Raw genomic sequence first — 17,106 nt, 5'->3', positions numbered from 1 at the left:
CTAACTTCTACTAGAATACATAACTAAATATGGAAGTGTAACAAAGTTGTAGGAAAAAAATTATAATGTTCTCTTCTGCTGAAACATTTAATTAGCTTCATTCCATGGTGCACAAGAAAATTTCTTGTCAGTAAGACCAGACTCATGGGTTTCTATGCCAGCAATAAAATGGATGTTTTTACAAAAACACTGAAATTCTCCTAGGATTAATAATTTCTACTTAAATGAGGGACCAGATTGAACACATAGTAAACCCCTTAGAATTTTCTTCACCATAACGACATCAACTTTTTGAATTGCAATTTCTTTTAAAATTTTTGTCTTGTAAGATGATTCAACAAAGTAAAAAAAGACACTAATATAAAAAAGTGAAATACGATTTTAAAAAAAAGTTTATTTTGTCTGAATATTGAAAATAAAAAATGAAAAGCGCAAGATGAGTTTGCATGACCATCTTAAACACAGCAATGACAGCATTTTCTCAAAAATTTCTAAAATTTACCACATTAACAAAAACAACAGGAAAGCAAGATATGGATTCTGTAATTGTACTTTTTCTTCTTTTCATACCACAGCTCTAACCACATGTCCAGGCTAATTAATAGTGTTTTACAGCTCATAAGACAGGACTTCCACTGGCTAAGAAACAGGTGAGCCAGAGAACAGAATGAGATAATACATGCAGAATGGGGAGAACCCAAAGCAAACAATATTTTTAAACAAGAAATGAGAATGGCTGCTTTTGCAAAATTTACAATATTTTATAGGTTTTATTCACACACCACCCATGAAACAATGAACAATTCAACAGGGAGACTTTACAACTGTCATCGAATGGAGGTAATCCTTGTTTTCAAATCCCTCCATGGCCTCGCCCCTCCCTATCTCTGTAACCTCCTCCAGCCCTACAGCTCCCTGAGAATTCTGCGCTCTTCCATTTCTGGCCTCTTGCGCATCCCCAATTTTCATCAGTCCACCATTGACGTCCATTCCGTTACCTGCCTAGATATTAAGGTCTGGAATTCTCTCCCTAAACCTCTACGCCTCTCTCCCCCACCCTTTAAAATGCTCCTTAAAACCCACCTCTTTCACCAAGCTTTTGGTCTCAATATGTCCTTATGTGGCTCGGTGTCAAATTTTGTTTGATAACGCTCCTGTGAAGCGCCTTGCAATGTTTTATACTTTAAAGGCGTTATATAAATGGACGTTGTTATTGTTGTTGTAACTATTATAATTCATGCTCTTGCCAGATACTTTTCTAGGATCCAACACAACAACCAGCTGCCATAGGTAAACATTCTCACCCCCTAAGAACTGAAGCATGACCTAGTGCACAAATTAATCTGGAATAACATGCTTAACATTCTCTAGATGTCTAGAAATGCCACTATGTGCCCACGTCACTTCAGAGGATGATCAATACCAATTATGCCAGAGACTTCCATGACACATTAAACTACCAAATAGGTTCAATCACAAATAAGTTATTTAAAGCAACAAGGAGTTTCGGCCAGTTGTCAAAGTCAGTTCAAATAATGCAGCAGCCTTGAACCATAGACACATACTAATTTACAGCACAGGAGGTGGTAATTTGATCCATTGTGTCGATGCTGGCTCTTTGTTAGAGCAATTCAAAACTAATCCCACAACCCTGCCTCTTCCCCTACTTCAAATGTTTATCTACTCATCCCTTAAAAGATGCAATGGTCTCTGCCTCAAGAGCCTGTGGCAAAGCATTCCATGCTCTAACCTCTGATTAAATAAATTTCTTTTAACCTCTCCACGCTCGTGTTGACAATTTTTAATTGATGAATCCTTGTCCCTGCTTCCACAGCCAAAGGAAACAGTCTTTCCCCATCAAAAGTTTCACAATCTTAAAAAACTCAATTGAATATCCTCTTAGCCTCCTCTGCTCCAGTCGTAATTGTTCCAGTATCTCAAGTCTCCTCTCATAACTATAATTTCTCAACCCTAGTATCGTCCTGATCAACTTAAGCTGTACTATCTCCATGGCTTTAATGTCTTTTCTATAATGGGGCATCCAAAACAGTACATGATACTCTAACTTTGGTATAACTATTACCTTGTACAAATATATCATAATCTCTTTGTTCCTGTACTCTATGCCCCTACTTATAAAACCCAAAATGCTACTGACCTTTTTTATGGCTTTATCTACCTCCACTTGCACTTTCAAGGAATTGTGTATTTGCACTCCTAGATCTTTTTGATCCTCCATACCTTCATATCTTTGTGTATACTCCCATTCCTTGTTTTTCCTCCCAAAATGTATCAACTCACACTTCTTGGTGTTAAATTGCATGTCACCTGTCTGCCTATTCCACTAATCTGTCCGCCTATTCCACTAACCTGTCCATGCGTTTCTGTAGTCTTCTACAGTTCTCCTCGTTGTTTGCAAAATCATTTACTTTTGTTTCAGCAGAGAACTTCAATACCATGCTCCCTACGCCCATGTCCAAATCATCTATATAAGTCAAGAACAGATGTGGAGCCAGGAGCACTTCCTGAGGTGCACCAATCCTAACCATTCTCCAATCGAAACAACATCCAGCCAGGAGTCACATTTACCTTGTGGGGGCCATGGGCAAAAGTTCAGTTTAGGGATCTGACATTTTACTAGACAATGATACTAAATACTATCAAATTAATCTGGTGTCAAATTGGCACACGTACAATCATAAAAAAGCATGTTTATAATAGGTAACATAAAAATAGTTGACAAAGTGATCAGGAATCAACTATCACTGGAAGGAATCACTGGACCTGCTTGGACCCCTTGACTGGCTCCTGCAATTGCACAGGTTTCAGTCCTAATGCTGCCTCTGCATCCAACAACTCTAACCCTGTGCTTCATGTCAATCAAACAACTTTCTATCCATGCTGCTACATTTCCACTTATACTGTATGCCTGAATCTTTGTAACAAGCAACTTATTCAGGGAAGAATTAAACAAATAAGCCAGTTAGCTGAGTTCCTTCATATGGCTTTCTTTCCAGTAATAGACAAACACTTCTCAGTAGGATAGTACCCATCTGATCCCGACTGTTTACAGTCTGGGAATCATGCAGGCATTCCTACCCAGGGAGTTTGCATCTGCTTCTGTTGTGGGTAGATCAAAATGTCACTTTTGAATTGTCAAACGTATCCAATTCTTATACTCCTAAAACTAGCCAAACTGGAGAGGATAGGACCCCAGGTCCAGATGGATTGCATCCCGCATACTTAAATAAACCAGGGAAGAGAAAGAACATAAGAAATAGGAGCAGGAGTAGGCCAATCGGCCCCTCGAGCCTGCTCCGCCATTCAATAAGATCATGGCTGATCTGATCCTAACCTCAAATCTAAATTCATGTCCAATTTCCTGCCCGCTCCCCGTAACCCCTAATTCCCTTTACTTCTAGGAATCTGTCTATTTCTGTTTTAAATTTCTGTTTTAAATTTCTGTTTTAAATTTCTGTTTTAGAATTATAGCAGAGGCACCATGGGCTAGAAATTGGGCCGTCTAGCACTCGTTGTTTCGGCGCTACATGGTCTCTCGAAGTGCCAAGAGGGCATATTGGCTGCGCACGCACGTTTCTAGCGTGACGTGTGCCAGACACCATCTTGGTGTAGGTATTAGCACATACGCAAATAACGAACACCGGTAGCATGAAAAGTAAGGAGAAAATGGATACAATCAGTGTGCAACACTGATTTAAAGTGATAAGTCCCAAAACGGTGTCTAACGCTCCATTCAACACGCAGTCTTGACCACGACCATCTGAACATGTCTTAGAGTGCCTGAAGGAACCCTCCCCCCAACCCCCCACAGCGCTATTTAAAGGGACCATGCAGGATTTAGAGGTTAGTTGCTGGATTATTGCTCCTGGCTGCTGATGCATTTGTAACTGTTTTTGGAGGTCTCCTAGACTTGAATACTACGACGAGGGGACATAGCCTAACACTTAGAGCCAGGACGTGCAGGAGTGAAGTTAGGAAACACTTCTACACGCAAAGGGTGGTAGAAGTTTGGAACACTCTTCTGAAAATGGCAGTTGATGCTAACTCAATTGTGAATATTAAATCCGAGATTGATAGATTTCTCTGAACCAAGGGTATTAAGGGATATGGGGCTAAGGCGGGTATATGGAGTTAGGTCACAGGTCAACCATTATCTCATTGAATGGCGGAACAGGCTCGAGGGGCTACATGCCACTCCCGCTTGCTGCCTCCTGTTACGCGCCACCTTCTCCTGCAAAAAAGTGGGACATGTGTCTGGGTGATGTGCCTGTCGTGCTTGAATAGCTGCCAGTACGTGTGGCCTGTGAGTCGTGGATGGGCGACTTGCAACAGTGGTAATGTGTAAAGGTGAGAGGAAGCATCTGGTTGGAAGAGTTGAGTACTGTTGGAAAGAGTTTTTTGGTATGTGGGTGAGAGAGGGTGTAGTGTATGGTGCAGTGGATGCGGCTAGCAGTGCAGTTGGTAGGAGACGTCACTTGACAGTTGACCTCACTCACCTTGACCACTCATGTCAAAGTACTGAACTTCTTCCTGCACTGCATCCATGTTTGTGGTGCTATGCGCCTGGCATTGAATTCATCCCCGGTGCCTTTTGAGCACATATCTAGAGGGCCTCTTGTGTGTGTGTATATATATATATAATATAAAAAATTCAATAGAAAAGTAAATAGTACCAGATTCAAAAAGGGCGATAAAACAAATCCAGGGAACTATAGACCAGTTAGCTTAACATCAGTGGTAGGAAGGATATTGAAATCTTTACTGAAAGATGTAATAGAAGAACAAAAACATCTAGAAACCGAAAGTATAATACAGAATAATCAACACGGATTTCAAAAGGGAAAGTCATGCTTGAACAACCTTATTGAATTCTTTGAAGAAGTAACAGGAAGAGTAAACAAGGGTAATGCAGTGGATGTGATTTACATGGAATTTCAAACGGCCTTCGATACGGTTCTGCATAGTAGACTCACAACTAAGGTCAGAACATGTGGAATCAGGGAACAAGTTGCAGAATGGATAGCAGACTGGCTACAAAACTGAAAACAGAGAGTCGGGGCTAAAGGTGGTTACTCAGACTGGCAAAAGGTGGGAAATGATGTTCCACAGGGATTGGTGCTGGGAGCACTGTTGTTCACAATTTACATAAATGATTTGGACTCAGGAATCAGATTTACAATATCAAAATCTGTGGATGATACCATATTGGGGGGTATAGTTAATACTGAGGAAGGCTGTGACAAAATATAAGAAGATGTTAACAAACTTACAGTATGGGTGTGTAAATGGCAAATGAATTTCAAAATAGATAAATGTGAGGGGTTGCATTTTGGTAGGAGGAATAAGGAGGCCACCTACTCCTAGGAAAATAAGAGTCTAAATGGGGTAGAGGCACAAAGGGATCTAGGGTATAGATTCATAAATCATTAAAAGTAGCAACGCAGGTTAACAAAGCCATAAAACGTGAAAACAAAGCACTGGGGTTAATTTCCAGAAGAATACAATTCAAAAGCAGAGAACTTATGTTAAACTTGTATAGAACCTTGGTTAGACCTTACTTAAGAGTACTGTGCACAGTTCTGGCCTCCATATTGCAAAAAGGACATAGAAGCACTGGAGAAAGTGCAAAAAAGATTTACAAGGATGATACCAGAACTGAAAGGGTACAACTATCAGGAAAGGCTGAACAAGCTGGGCTCTTTTCTCTAGAAAATAGAAGACTGAGAGGTGACCTGATAGAGGTCTTTAAAATTATGAAGGGGTTCGATATGGTTGACGTAGCGAAGGGTCCAGATATTAGCGGGAAGGCAGGATGGCAGCACAGGGGGCGACTGGGCCCGTGGGTAACCCGCCCAATAACATCTGTCCGTTTACCACAACATTGCGGGTCAATTGGAGCCACTTAATGTGGCTTCCAAGTTTGCTGTCCAAAAGCTGCGCAGCGGGCGGACTGCGCACCCGCGTCACAGGCTGTCAGCTGGAGGAGCCCTATTTGAAGGGGCAGCCCTCCAATGGCTGCTCCTGGAGCAAACACCCACATAGCACAATGGAGCAGCACAGGGGAAAGGCTGCTTCTAGATTTAGTGATGCCTCACCCCAGGTGCTATTGGATGGGGTGAGGAGGAGCACGGATGTCTTCTACCCGGCAGACGGGAGGAATTGGCCTGCCTCTGCCACCAAGAAAGCCTGGCTGAGGTGGCAGAGGAGGTCACCAGCAGCAGCAACATCTCCCACACCTGGGTCCAATGCAGGAAGCGCTTCAATGACCTAACTATGTCAGCCAAAGCGAATACACTTACTCTTTCACCCTCATTCCGTCTTCCACATCACCGTCTCCGCCCCCCAACTCATTCTGCACTGCCAACACTACTCTATCACATCACTCCCCACACCCACTCAAAGCTCATCCTCAACTTACCTGCACTTCCTCACCTCCCCATTAATCACCCCACCACCACCACTCAACCCAATCTTCACACAATGTCATGGCTCTGTCTCATACTCACCCTCTGCTGCATCTTTTTCATGGTCAGCCGCACCCAAACCAATGTATTCATCGGTTGGCCACGTCACCATCACTCACTCATGCATGCGTCTGTACTTTCTCCCCTTATAGGAGAAAAGAGCCCAGAATCCATGGGAGAGGGTGAGGACCAGAGAGGGGCCGCAACATATCGTCGTCCTCACAGACGCGAAGCAGGAGGCGCTGGAGCTGAGCCGCACCTTCAAGTGCCTGTCCATCGGGGACGTGAGACTGGCACCCAACAAACATCTGGTGACAGAACTTTAACGTTCATCACACACAATATGAATTGATGTTAACATGCCCCGCCATCTTCGGCACTTCAGTATACTCATTGCAACATGACACATCTGTGATCATGTTTAATATTGCCTTCTGTTTCTTTACAGAACCACTGTGTAACAGAACCACTTCAGCAACCACTGTGACGGCAGAGGGCGATTCCTTAAAGGACCTGCCTGCCACTGAAGGTGCACCGTCACATCGGAGCGAGCCACCCACCAGCACAGGTACTTACACCTTGGTGGGTCCTAGTCCGCAGTTAGTTGGGGTTGCACATGGTGAGTTACCACACGTGAGCATGAGCAGACACTGGTGGCAGGGGCAGCTGTGGAGAGTCCACGTCGGTGGGAGCACTCCTCTCCAGGTTCTGCTCAGCTGGTCACAGATGCTGAAATCTGGGGGCCATCCTTTAAAAGGAGAAGGATCAAAGGGCTGCAGCACATTTGCGAGGTGCTGGAACAGGTGCCACGCGCACTCTCCACAATCGCGCAGAGGATGGAGGAGTCCTACTCCTGCATGAGTGGAATGGTGGCACAGGTACGGGAGGGAATCTCCGAGAAACTGTCACAGGGACGTGAGGGCATCTCTGAGATAGTGTCACAGGTAAGTGCGGAAATGTCTGCGAAGAGAGAAGGCTAGCCTCCATGGAGCTTGAAGCACGGCTCACAAATGAGTCTATTCAGGCCCTGACAACGGCCGTTCGGACTCAGGGTGAACAACATTCTGCCGCCTTAAACAGGAAGGCAGATACACTAGCACTGGCCTTACAAGGCTTCACACATGTCCTCCAAACTGTCGTCCAGCAGAGTGGTAGGAGTGGTGTGGGCCTGGACCAGGGGAGGGATGATGGCGAAAGGGGACATGGAAGTGGGGACGCCACTCAAAGCGCCCCCACGTTTCACCCATTGCTCCCCTCTCAACCAGCACCCACAACGCTGCCTCCTCTCCAGGTGGAGCAATCTTTGGAGGGGCCCTCACAGGCACCAAAACCCAGAGAGCGTAGGCCCAAAGCATCTAATCGGTCAAAGCATGAACAAGAGCAGCCTGCCACTACCTCTGCTGCAGCCACAGGGGATGCACCACGTAGAAGTAGTCGGAAGCGAAAGACGACGGTCTGGTAAGCACGAAGGGTGTGCATAAGGGTGTATGACGATTGGTCATGTTTTTTTAAAATTTATATTTGCTTTTTGTTAAACTCACATTAAATATTATTATTGTCACCACTACTGCCATGTTTCGGCCATGCTTGACTGGTTTCTGTAATAAGGCCCTTTCATGAGGTTCACAATGAACACCGACACTTGATGCCACCCATTGGGTCACTCTACAGTGGGTGCATGTGTAGTTGCAGGACTCTTGTGCAGGGAGCTGGGGGGGGGGGGGGGCTGGTGTGGCCACTGCTCTATCCAGGTGGTGTAAGGACTGAACTCTTCATACTGTCTGATATTAGGAGAACCGTTCACATATCAGTGACTCCCTGGCCTCACGAGCAGCCAGGTGAGCTGCTATTCTGCCCATGGGTTGCTCCTGCTCCTATTCCTCCTCAATGAGAGTGGCAGATGTGGATGGGGCCTCCTCAAGCAGCACCCCTCTCTGTTGTGCCATGATGTGTAGGGCACAACACATGACTATAATGCGTCCCACTCTGTATGGTGCATATTGAAGCGCTCCCCCAGAACGATCAAGGCACCTGATGCGCATCTTGAGCAGCCCGATAGCATGCTTAATTGCAGACCTGGTGGCGATGTGGCTGTCATTAAATCGACGCTGTTGCTCTGTATTTGGGTTCCTCCATGAGGTGTCATGAGCCACGTGTGCAGGGGGTATCCCTTGTCCCCGAGGAGCCAGCCCTTACGGGTGTTCAGTGCGTGGATTCCCACAGGATGAAGAAATCGTGGCAGCTGCCAGAGTATCTGGTGCACACATGAAGGAATCTCTTGCGGTGGTCACAAACGAGCTGAGTGTTGATGGAGTGAAAGCCCTTCCTGTTGATGAACAGTCCTGGATCGTGTGGAGGTGCTAGTATTGCTATATGGGTGCAATCGATTACACCCTGCACCCGTGGGAAGCCAACCACAGCGTGGAATCCCACTGCCCTCTCCGTCTGGCTGAGGTCATCCATGGGGAAGTTGACATAGTGCAAGGCCCTGTGAAACATGTCGTCGGTGACCTATCTTATGCACTTGTGTGCAGACCAGAGAGACCCAGGCGATGTCCTCGGTGGCACCCTGGAATGATCCGGTGGTGACTTTGACAGCGACAGCCGGGAGCAGCTCGGCATGAAAGAGGGCTGCAGATGTCTGCGACTACCTGGCGACTGACTCTGAGCCTCCGTATGCACTGCTCCTCAGAGAGGTCCAGGAAGCTAAGCCTCGGTCTGTAGACCCTGTTGCAAGGGTAGCGCCTCCTGCAATGCCACTCTCTCTGTTGTTGCCCTCCATGCTCTTGTGCGGCGCAGCACTGTGTTGTGGAGCTCCATTTAGCGGAGGTGGATGCTGTGCCTGGCGAGACTTGTGATATTGCTCATCCTCAGATGAAGTGGTGAATGCAGCCCTGGTGCCCCTCATCCTGACGATGTGAGTTTGTGGGGGTCCTCAAAGTAGTTAAATATGTTTGAACAGCAGAGAGAACTTTGAGTGAAAACACAAAGGTCTTGCAGCCAAAACTTTGTCTGAAATGACTGAGTGCCCTGCTGCAATAAATGACATTTTCTCCCCACCTGACAAATGTGAATTTGCATCTCCCACTGGCTGCTGGCTGAAACACGTCTGTTGCAACAGGGAGTGTTTCCCACAGCACGGGAAACACGCTGAGGATGCTTCAAAATCGCACCCCTGCCAAAATGTCGAGTCAATCAAGTAGTTGAAGTACCTCAACTATCGGACAAACTATGCAAATTATCATCTCACCGGCTTTAATTGCCGGTGGGACTCCCGCATTCGGGAGGCGCGCGCGCACTGGGGAACACGGAAGTCGGCAGTTTGGAGCTGGGCTCTGAACCCACTCGACATTTCAGCGATTTTCAGAGCCCCCTGCCCCCAATGCACCCACTCCTTCACCCGAAAATCGGCCCCAAGGTGTTACTACTTGTGGGGGAGTCCAAAACTAGGGGCCATAAATATAAGATAATCGCTAATAAATCCAATAAGGAATTCAGGAGAAACTTCTTTAGTCAGAGTGGTGAGAATGTGGAACTCACTACCACAATGGAGTAGATGAGACGAATGGCATAGATACATTTAAGAGGAAAATAGATGAGTAAATAAGGTAGAAAGGAATAGAAGGGTATGTTGATAGGGTGAGATAAGTAAATAGAGTGGGAGGAGGCTTGTGTAGAGCATAAACACCGGCACAGTTGGGCAAAATGGTCTGTTTCTGTGCTGTAAATTTTATGTATTACTATGTAATTGTTTGAAATATAATCTCATCTTTTAAAAGATTGCCTGTGAGTTCAAGGCACTTTTATTGAACAATAGACAGCCATTTTCATAACACATACACATGGGCATGCCAATAGCCATCTGTGGTGTCTGATTAGATTGTAACAATGCTTAACAACCTGCTGATGCATATTAATTGTTTCTAGCACTTGGGTGATTGAGAAGAATGCTTACTTCGGTTGGTATTAATAGTATTTGTTTGACTGGATTCTTTCTGATATACCAGAAGAATAGAAGCCAATTTTGCAGCACACAATTGCAGAAGCCATTTTGAACATGGCATCTCTCTTAAAACTATTTGCTTTTTAGTGCAGAAAGAGATAGCCCATAAATTATGGGCAAAAATACTACATTTTTTGTCTCAGTAACTACACTAAAAATGACATTCAAAACACCCTTTCCCTGTATCATCTCCTCTGCATACTCGAAAATATAAAGAAATGTGTTAGTTAAATAAAAACTGTAAAAATTGGTGACCTATGTTTTACAAGGCATATTGGGGTAGAAATTAGTCTTGAGTGGTAGCACAAAACGGGTAGTATTGCATCAGCTGTCTGTTCAATGAAATCCAATATCCGGCGGGATGTATAACGGGCACCCGGTGCGATCCCACTCGTTTTGTGCTGCCACCCAAGACAGATTTCTACCCCATTGTCTTTTAATTTGTCAAAAGCATGACTAAGCACTGCCAAGATCTTGAAATATAACATAAGCTAATAATTAACCAAACAAATTCCACTATTCACATTTTGTTTGGCATAAACACTGCATCCCATTTTGATCAATGGGGTCCACTATTAATTCTCCTTCTTGTAACGATTGCCAGTAGGGAAGCCCTGCTTGTGGCCCTTTGACAGAATACCTTTCCTTCTGTTTCCAGTAGCACAGGAGCAGTGGATATCATCTCAGTCGGTATTTATCCCATCTAGTCTTATTTTCAACCAGATATCTCCCTAGCATCTTTTTGAAGGTCATCAACTACTTTTATCCTTTTAAAGTAATACCCGCCCCATCTGTCCAGCACCATTACAAACCAGAGCACTTCTGCCAATTCCATGTTGATTTGAGATCACTTCTTTGATCTTACTTATTTGAAATTACTTTCTGGTCGCTGGTTCTTCCAACTTGCTTCCCAACGCTCCCCCCCAACCCCCACTACCCACCTTGATTAGTCATGTTATGCATTGTGAAGTTTGGAGTTTTCTATAATAAGGAGAGCCTGCACATATATCCAGCCTATGCACAAGGTATAATCTGGTTGATCTCTGACATTCAAAAGCTAAAAGCAATGTTTGAGCAGTGAAACATATACAATGTACTTACTGCTGGAAGTGCAAAGAAAGATATAGCAAAAACAGAGAAGCAAGATGCTATTGTCTTTCCAATCCATGTCTGTGGAACTTTGTCACCGTATCCTATTGTTGTAACTGTTACCTAATGAAAATAAATCACAAAGATCAGTGAAATTACAAAAAGTAGCTTGCAGCATGCTTTAAACTGGCTATCTTTAAAAGAGAAACTTATAGGCCTGACACTGTCTCCAAGGTTTTTGTTGACTTCTGGGCACTGTTGAATTGATAAAGAAGTGGGTTTCGATTCGTGGGGCACTGGCAGCAATACTGGGGAAAGAGAGAGATATTCCGTTATGATGGACTATACCTGAACCATGCTGGGACCAGAGTTCTAGCGAATTGAATAACTAGGGAGATAGATAGGGCTTTGAACTAAATAAGGGGGTGGGGGGGGGGGGGGGGGGAGGGTCCCGGTGGAGAGAAATCTAGAATGCTAAAGGGAAAAGACAAGGAAGCAATGCAGGAAAGTGATTGGGGTAAGGACAACCAGATCGTGTAGGGAAGGGACAGAGCAAACAAACAAACGTGGGCACTAACAAATAGGGTCCGGGTAAGAAAAAATGGTAAGACGACAAATAGGGCCATAGTACAAAAAAATGTTAAGACGTCTAAAAATGTTAAAAAGACAAATCTAAAGGCACTGTATCTGAATGCACAAAGCATTCGTAATAAGGTAGACGAATTAACAGCGCAAATTGATGTAAACAGATACAATATAATTGCAAGTACAGAGACATGGCTGAAGGGTGACCAAGGCTGGGAGCTGAATATCGAAGGGTATTCGATATTTAGGAAGGACAGGCAAAAAGGAAAAAGGAGGTGGGGTGGCGATGTTAGTAAAGGATGAAATCAGAGCAATAGTGAGAAAGGATATTGGCTCAGAAAATCAAGATGTAGAATCAGTCTGGGTAGAGTTAAGAAGCACCAAGGGGCAGAAAACACTGGTGGGAGTTGTCTTTCGGCCTCCAAACAATAGTGGTACTGTGGTGGACGGCATCAAACACGAAATTAGAGATGCATGTATCAAGGGTATTACAATAATCATGGGTGACTTTAATCTACATATAGACTGGCCAAGCCAAATTAGCAATAATACTGTGGAGAATGAATTCTTGGAGTGTGTACAAGATGTTTTTTTTTAGACAAGTACATTGAGGAGCCAACTAGGGAACAGGCTATCCTAGATTGGGTATTGTGCAATGAGAAGGAGTTAATTAATAATCTTGTTGTGCGGGGTCCTTTAGGGAAGAGTGGCCATAACATGATAGAATTCTTCATTAAGATAGAAAATGAAGTAGTCCAATCCAAAACTAGGGTTCTAAATCAAAACAAAGGAAACTATGAAGGTGTGAGGAGTGAGTTGGCTATAATCGATTGGGAAGCTTCATTAAAAGGCATGATGGTGGATAGGCAATAGTTAATATTTAAGGAACAAATGCATGAATTGCAACAGTTATACATTCCTTTCGGGCACAAAAACACAAAAGCAAAAGTGGCCCAACCATGGCTAACAAAAGAAATTAAGGATAGTATTAGATCCAAAGAGGAGTCACATAAAGTTGTCAGAAAAAGTAGCACGCCTGAGGATTGCGAGCAGTTAGGATTCAGCAAAAAAGGACAAAAAGATTGATTAAGAGGGGAAAAATAGAGTATGAGAGTAAACTTGAAAGGGACATAAAAGTGGACTATAAAAGCTTCTACAAGTTTGTAAAAAGAAAAAGATTAGTGAAGACAAATGTAGTTCCCTTACAGTCAGAAACGGAAGAATCTATAATGGAGAACAAGGAAATGGCAGAGCAATTAAACAAATACTTTGGTTCTGTCTTCACGGAAGAGGACACAAATAACTTCCCAGAAATGCTAGGGAACCAAGGGTCTAGTGAGAATGAGGAATTAAAGGAAATAAGTATTAGTAAAAAAGTAGTGCTGGAGAAATTAATGGGACTGAAAGTCGATAAATCCCCAGGCCCGATGATCTGCATCCCAGAGTACTAAAAGAGGTAGCCATGGAAATAGCGGATGCATTGGTTGTCATCTTCCATAATCTATAGAATTTTGGAACAGTTCCTGCAGATTGGAGGGTGGCAAATGTAACTCCACTATTTAAAAGAGGGAGAGAAAACAGGGAAATACAGACCTAACATCGATAGAACCAGTGAATGTGGTGTATATGGATTTTCAGAAGGCCTTTGATAAAGTCCCACATAAGAGGTTAGTGTGCAAAATTAAAGCACATGGGATTGGGGGTAGTATACTGGTATGAATTGAAAATTGGTTAACAGACAGAAAAGAAGAGAGTAGGAATAAATGGGTCTTCTTTGGGGTGGCAGGCAGTGACTAGTGGGGTACTGCAGGGATCAGTGCTTGGGCCCCAGCTATTCACAATCTATATCAATGACTTGGATGAGGGAACCAAATGTAATATTTACAAGTGTGCCAACAACACAAAACTAGGTGGGATTGAGAGTTGTAAGGAGGATGCAAAGAGGCTTCAAGGCGATTTAGGCAAGTTGAGTGAGTGGGCAAATACATGGCAGTATAACGTGGATAAATGTGAAGTTATCCACTTCGGAAGGAAAAACAGAAAGGCAGAGTATTATTTAAATGGTGATAGATTGGGAAATGTTGATGTACAAAGGGACCTGGGTGTCCCTGTACACCAGTCACTGAAAGCAAACATGCAGGTGCAGCAAGCAGTTAGGAAGGCAAATGGTACATTGGCTTTCATTGCAAGAGGATTTGAGTGCAGGAGCAAGGATGTCTTACTGCAGTTATACAGCATCTTGGTGAGACCACACCTGGAGTATTGTGTGCAGTTTTGGTCTCCTTACCTAAGACAGGATATACTTGTCATAGAGGGAGTGTAGCGAAGGTTCACCAGACTGATGCCTGGGATGGTAGGACTGTCGTATGAGGAGAGATTGGGTCGACTAGGCCTGTATTCACTGGAATTTAGAAGAATGAGAGGGGATCTCATTGAAACATATTAAATTCTGACAGGGCTAGACAGGCCGGAATGCAGGGAGGATGTTTCCCCTGGCTGGGGGGGTCCAGAACAAGGGGTCACAGTCTCAGGATACAGGATAGGACATTTAGGACTAAGAGGAGGAGAAATTTCTTCACTCAGAGGGTGGTGAACCTGTGGAATTCTCTATCACAGAAGGCTGTGGAGGCCAAATCACTGAATATATTTAAAAAGGAGCTAGATAGATTTCTAGATGCAGAAGGCATCAAGGTGAATGGAGAGAGAGCGGGAATATGGGATTGAGGTAGAGAATCAGCCATGATGATACTGAATGGCGGAGAAGGCTCGAAGGGCCGAATGGCCTACTCCTGCTCCTATTTTCTATGTTTCTATGCATACTCTTCATCTACATGGCAGGATTTTTTATTGCTGTTTCATTCACTTTACAATACTGCCGCAAATTGGGTGACCGCACTGCAAAGTAAGAGAGCATTATTGGTAATTATCAATTCAAAAATGTATGCTGTGGATTTTGGTGCAATTTTTTTTTTTTAAATTGCAAAATGCTAACCATAGAGCACATTTAACTAATCTTACTCTCCTGCATGAAAATGTCATTGACAGTATAGTATCAATTTCAAAAGAACTCACCACGCCCCACCATAAGGCATCAGCGTAACTCCCAAAGCCAGTCTTCCCTTTCTCATCAACTGCATCTTTCTCAGCCAGATACACAAAATAGGAAGAAAAGATCAGACCCAGAAAACCTATGTATAGTGTTGTTATGAGTTCCTGCAAAATAAAACATTCCATCAATAAGGCATCATCTGATCTCATAATAGGCTATTGTATACTTCAGTAGTTTGTAAACCACACCTTATTTTAAATTATATGTTATAGGCTGATGAGACTTACACAGCAGCTGCAGAAAGAATATTCTCTATCTCTGTGCATTACTCCCATTACTGCAGAGAACATTTGCTGAGAAATCAATCGGAGTGCCCATCATTGTTCAGCAGCATTTCTACCTTCTGATTTCAATAACTCAGAAACTGCATGTCAGTCAAAGATTTTGTACAACTTCCTATTACTAAAATCCCCTCTGCACCACAAAGACAAGTACTCGTGTTATTCTGGGTGCAAATAGAGAAATTAAAACATGGATACCAGTAAAAAAAGATCTATGCTACCAAACTGACTTTTCACCTTTGGCACTTAGGTTAAAACTAGCTTCCCCACTCTGATGGCTGTAATGGTTCTAAACTGTGGGACTGATTTTGACCCTATCCATCTGGCATAGACTTGAAATTTCTAATGATCATAGTTATTTTTAAAAGATTTGGTTGATCATTCTAAAATTTTAGAGATGACTTTCAAATAAGAAAATCCTCCTCCCTGAAATTGGGCACAATCTGTTAGAATCCAGCCTGGCCAGTCATCAGTAACATTTTTTAAAACATTACTACAACTGCAAAAGTCAGCAAACCATCTCCTCCTGCTACCAAAGTCTCACATTGTTTGGATGCAGGGCATTATGTAATACAACTCAAGCTTGTGCCAACTCTAACTCTTTAGTTTTGCAAATGCAATGACATTTAAATTATTCAAACCAATCAGAACTGAATTTGAATGTCGCTTTCTAAATTGGTACCATTTGAGACAAAACTTAAAATTGTTACTACTTTGCTGTTAATTATGTCTGCAACCTTTTAAAGAAAAAAAACATACAGGACAGTTGTAATAGAGGATGAATTTAAATCCATGTAAGTGTAGCATATGCAAGTGATTGAGCTTCCAATACACACTGAAATAAATAAATGTTACCGTCAATAGGATCAAATACTACAAAAAACCTTCAAGGAGTGCTGCCCAAATACAGAAAATATTCCTGTACAACCCCTGTTTAAACATGATATTTTGGACAATCCCATCTGGTTCTAGGACTTCTCTAAGTTTGTGGGAAATCTAATGGGGTGGTAGTTTCATTTATAAGCAGATATCTTTAATAAGTTGGTAATAGAACAATGAACCAGAGGAATGTGAATAAAAAAGAACATCTCTTATACTAACTTTAACTTATTAGTCCATACAGTCTTTATATTATAGTTTTTAAACTTTTAGAACCCACATCTTTAAAATTAGTTCCAGTTCTGGAGTAACAGTACATTGCAAAAGTTTACTTCAAGAAATGAAGCCTTGATGTTCTAAAGCAAGTGAGCTAACACCCATGCACAAGGGTTTAAAGGGTTCTAACGGGTTTTTCAATTATGGTTGGAATAACGTGACCTTGCATTCTTCATTTAAAGTCAACTGAACCCTTAAGCCGCTGTTGCTGTTTCTGAAATAACAGCTGTGAGTAATCAACATTTTCGGAGTTCAAACACTCCAGCAATTTTGTCCTATAACTTTTTTAGGGTTAAACAAACAGAAAACAGCAATCTTCTCAGTTTAAATGTCCTACATAAATATATGAGACTTCTAACATATTTAACTAATCATCCAATGCTAAGATAGCAGGTTAAC

The 17,106-nt window shown here is 43.0% G+C and overlaps 1 protein-coding gene across 1 annotated transcript in view; it reads right to left on the bottom strand.

Annotated features, from left to right (window-relative positions):
- kcnq1.2 (potassium voltage-gated channel, KQT-like subfamily, member 1.2) overlaps window positions 1–17,106 on the bottom strand; it is a 715,294-nt gene that overhangs the window by 578,382 nt on the left and 119,806 nt on the right. Inside the window, exons 7-8 of the mRNA XM_067999137.1 lie at window positions 15,235–15,375; window positions 11,590–11,700 (exon numbers count right to left, since the gene is read on the bottom strand). Of these exons, the coding sequence (XP_067855238.1) occupies window positions 11,590–11,700; window positions 15,235–15,375 (252 nt within the window). The remainder of the gene's footprint in view (window positions 1–11,589; window positions 11,701–15,234; window positions 15,376–17,106) is intronic.

This window comes from Heptranchias perlo, chromosome 18 (genome assembly GCF_035084215.1).
Source record: "Heptranchias perlo isolate sHepPer1 chromosome 18, sHepPer1.hap1, whole genome shotgun sequence".
In the NCBI taxonomy this organism is placed as follows: Eukaryota; Metazoa; Chordata; class Chondrichthyes; order Hexanchiformes; family Hexanchidae; genus Heptranchias; species Heptranchias perlo.
The sequence above is the reverse complement of the archived record's forward strand: the minus strand, read 5'-3'. Positions and strand labels throughout refer to the sequence as shown.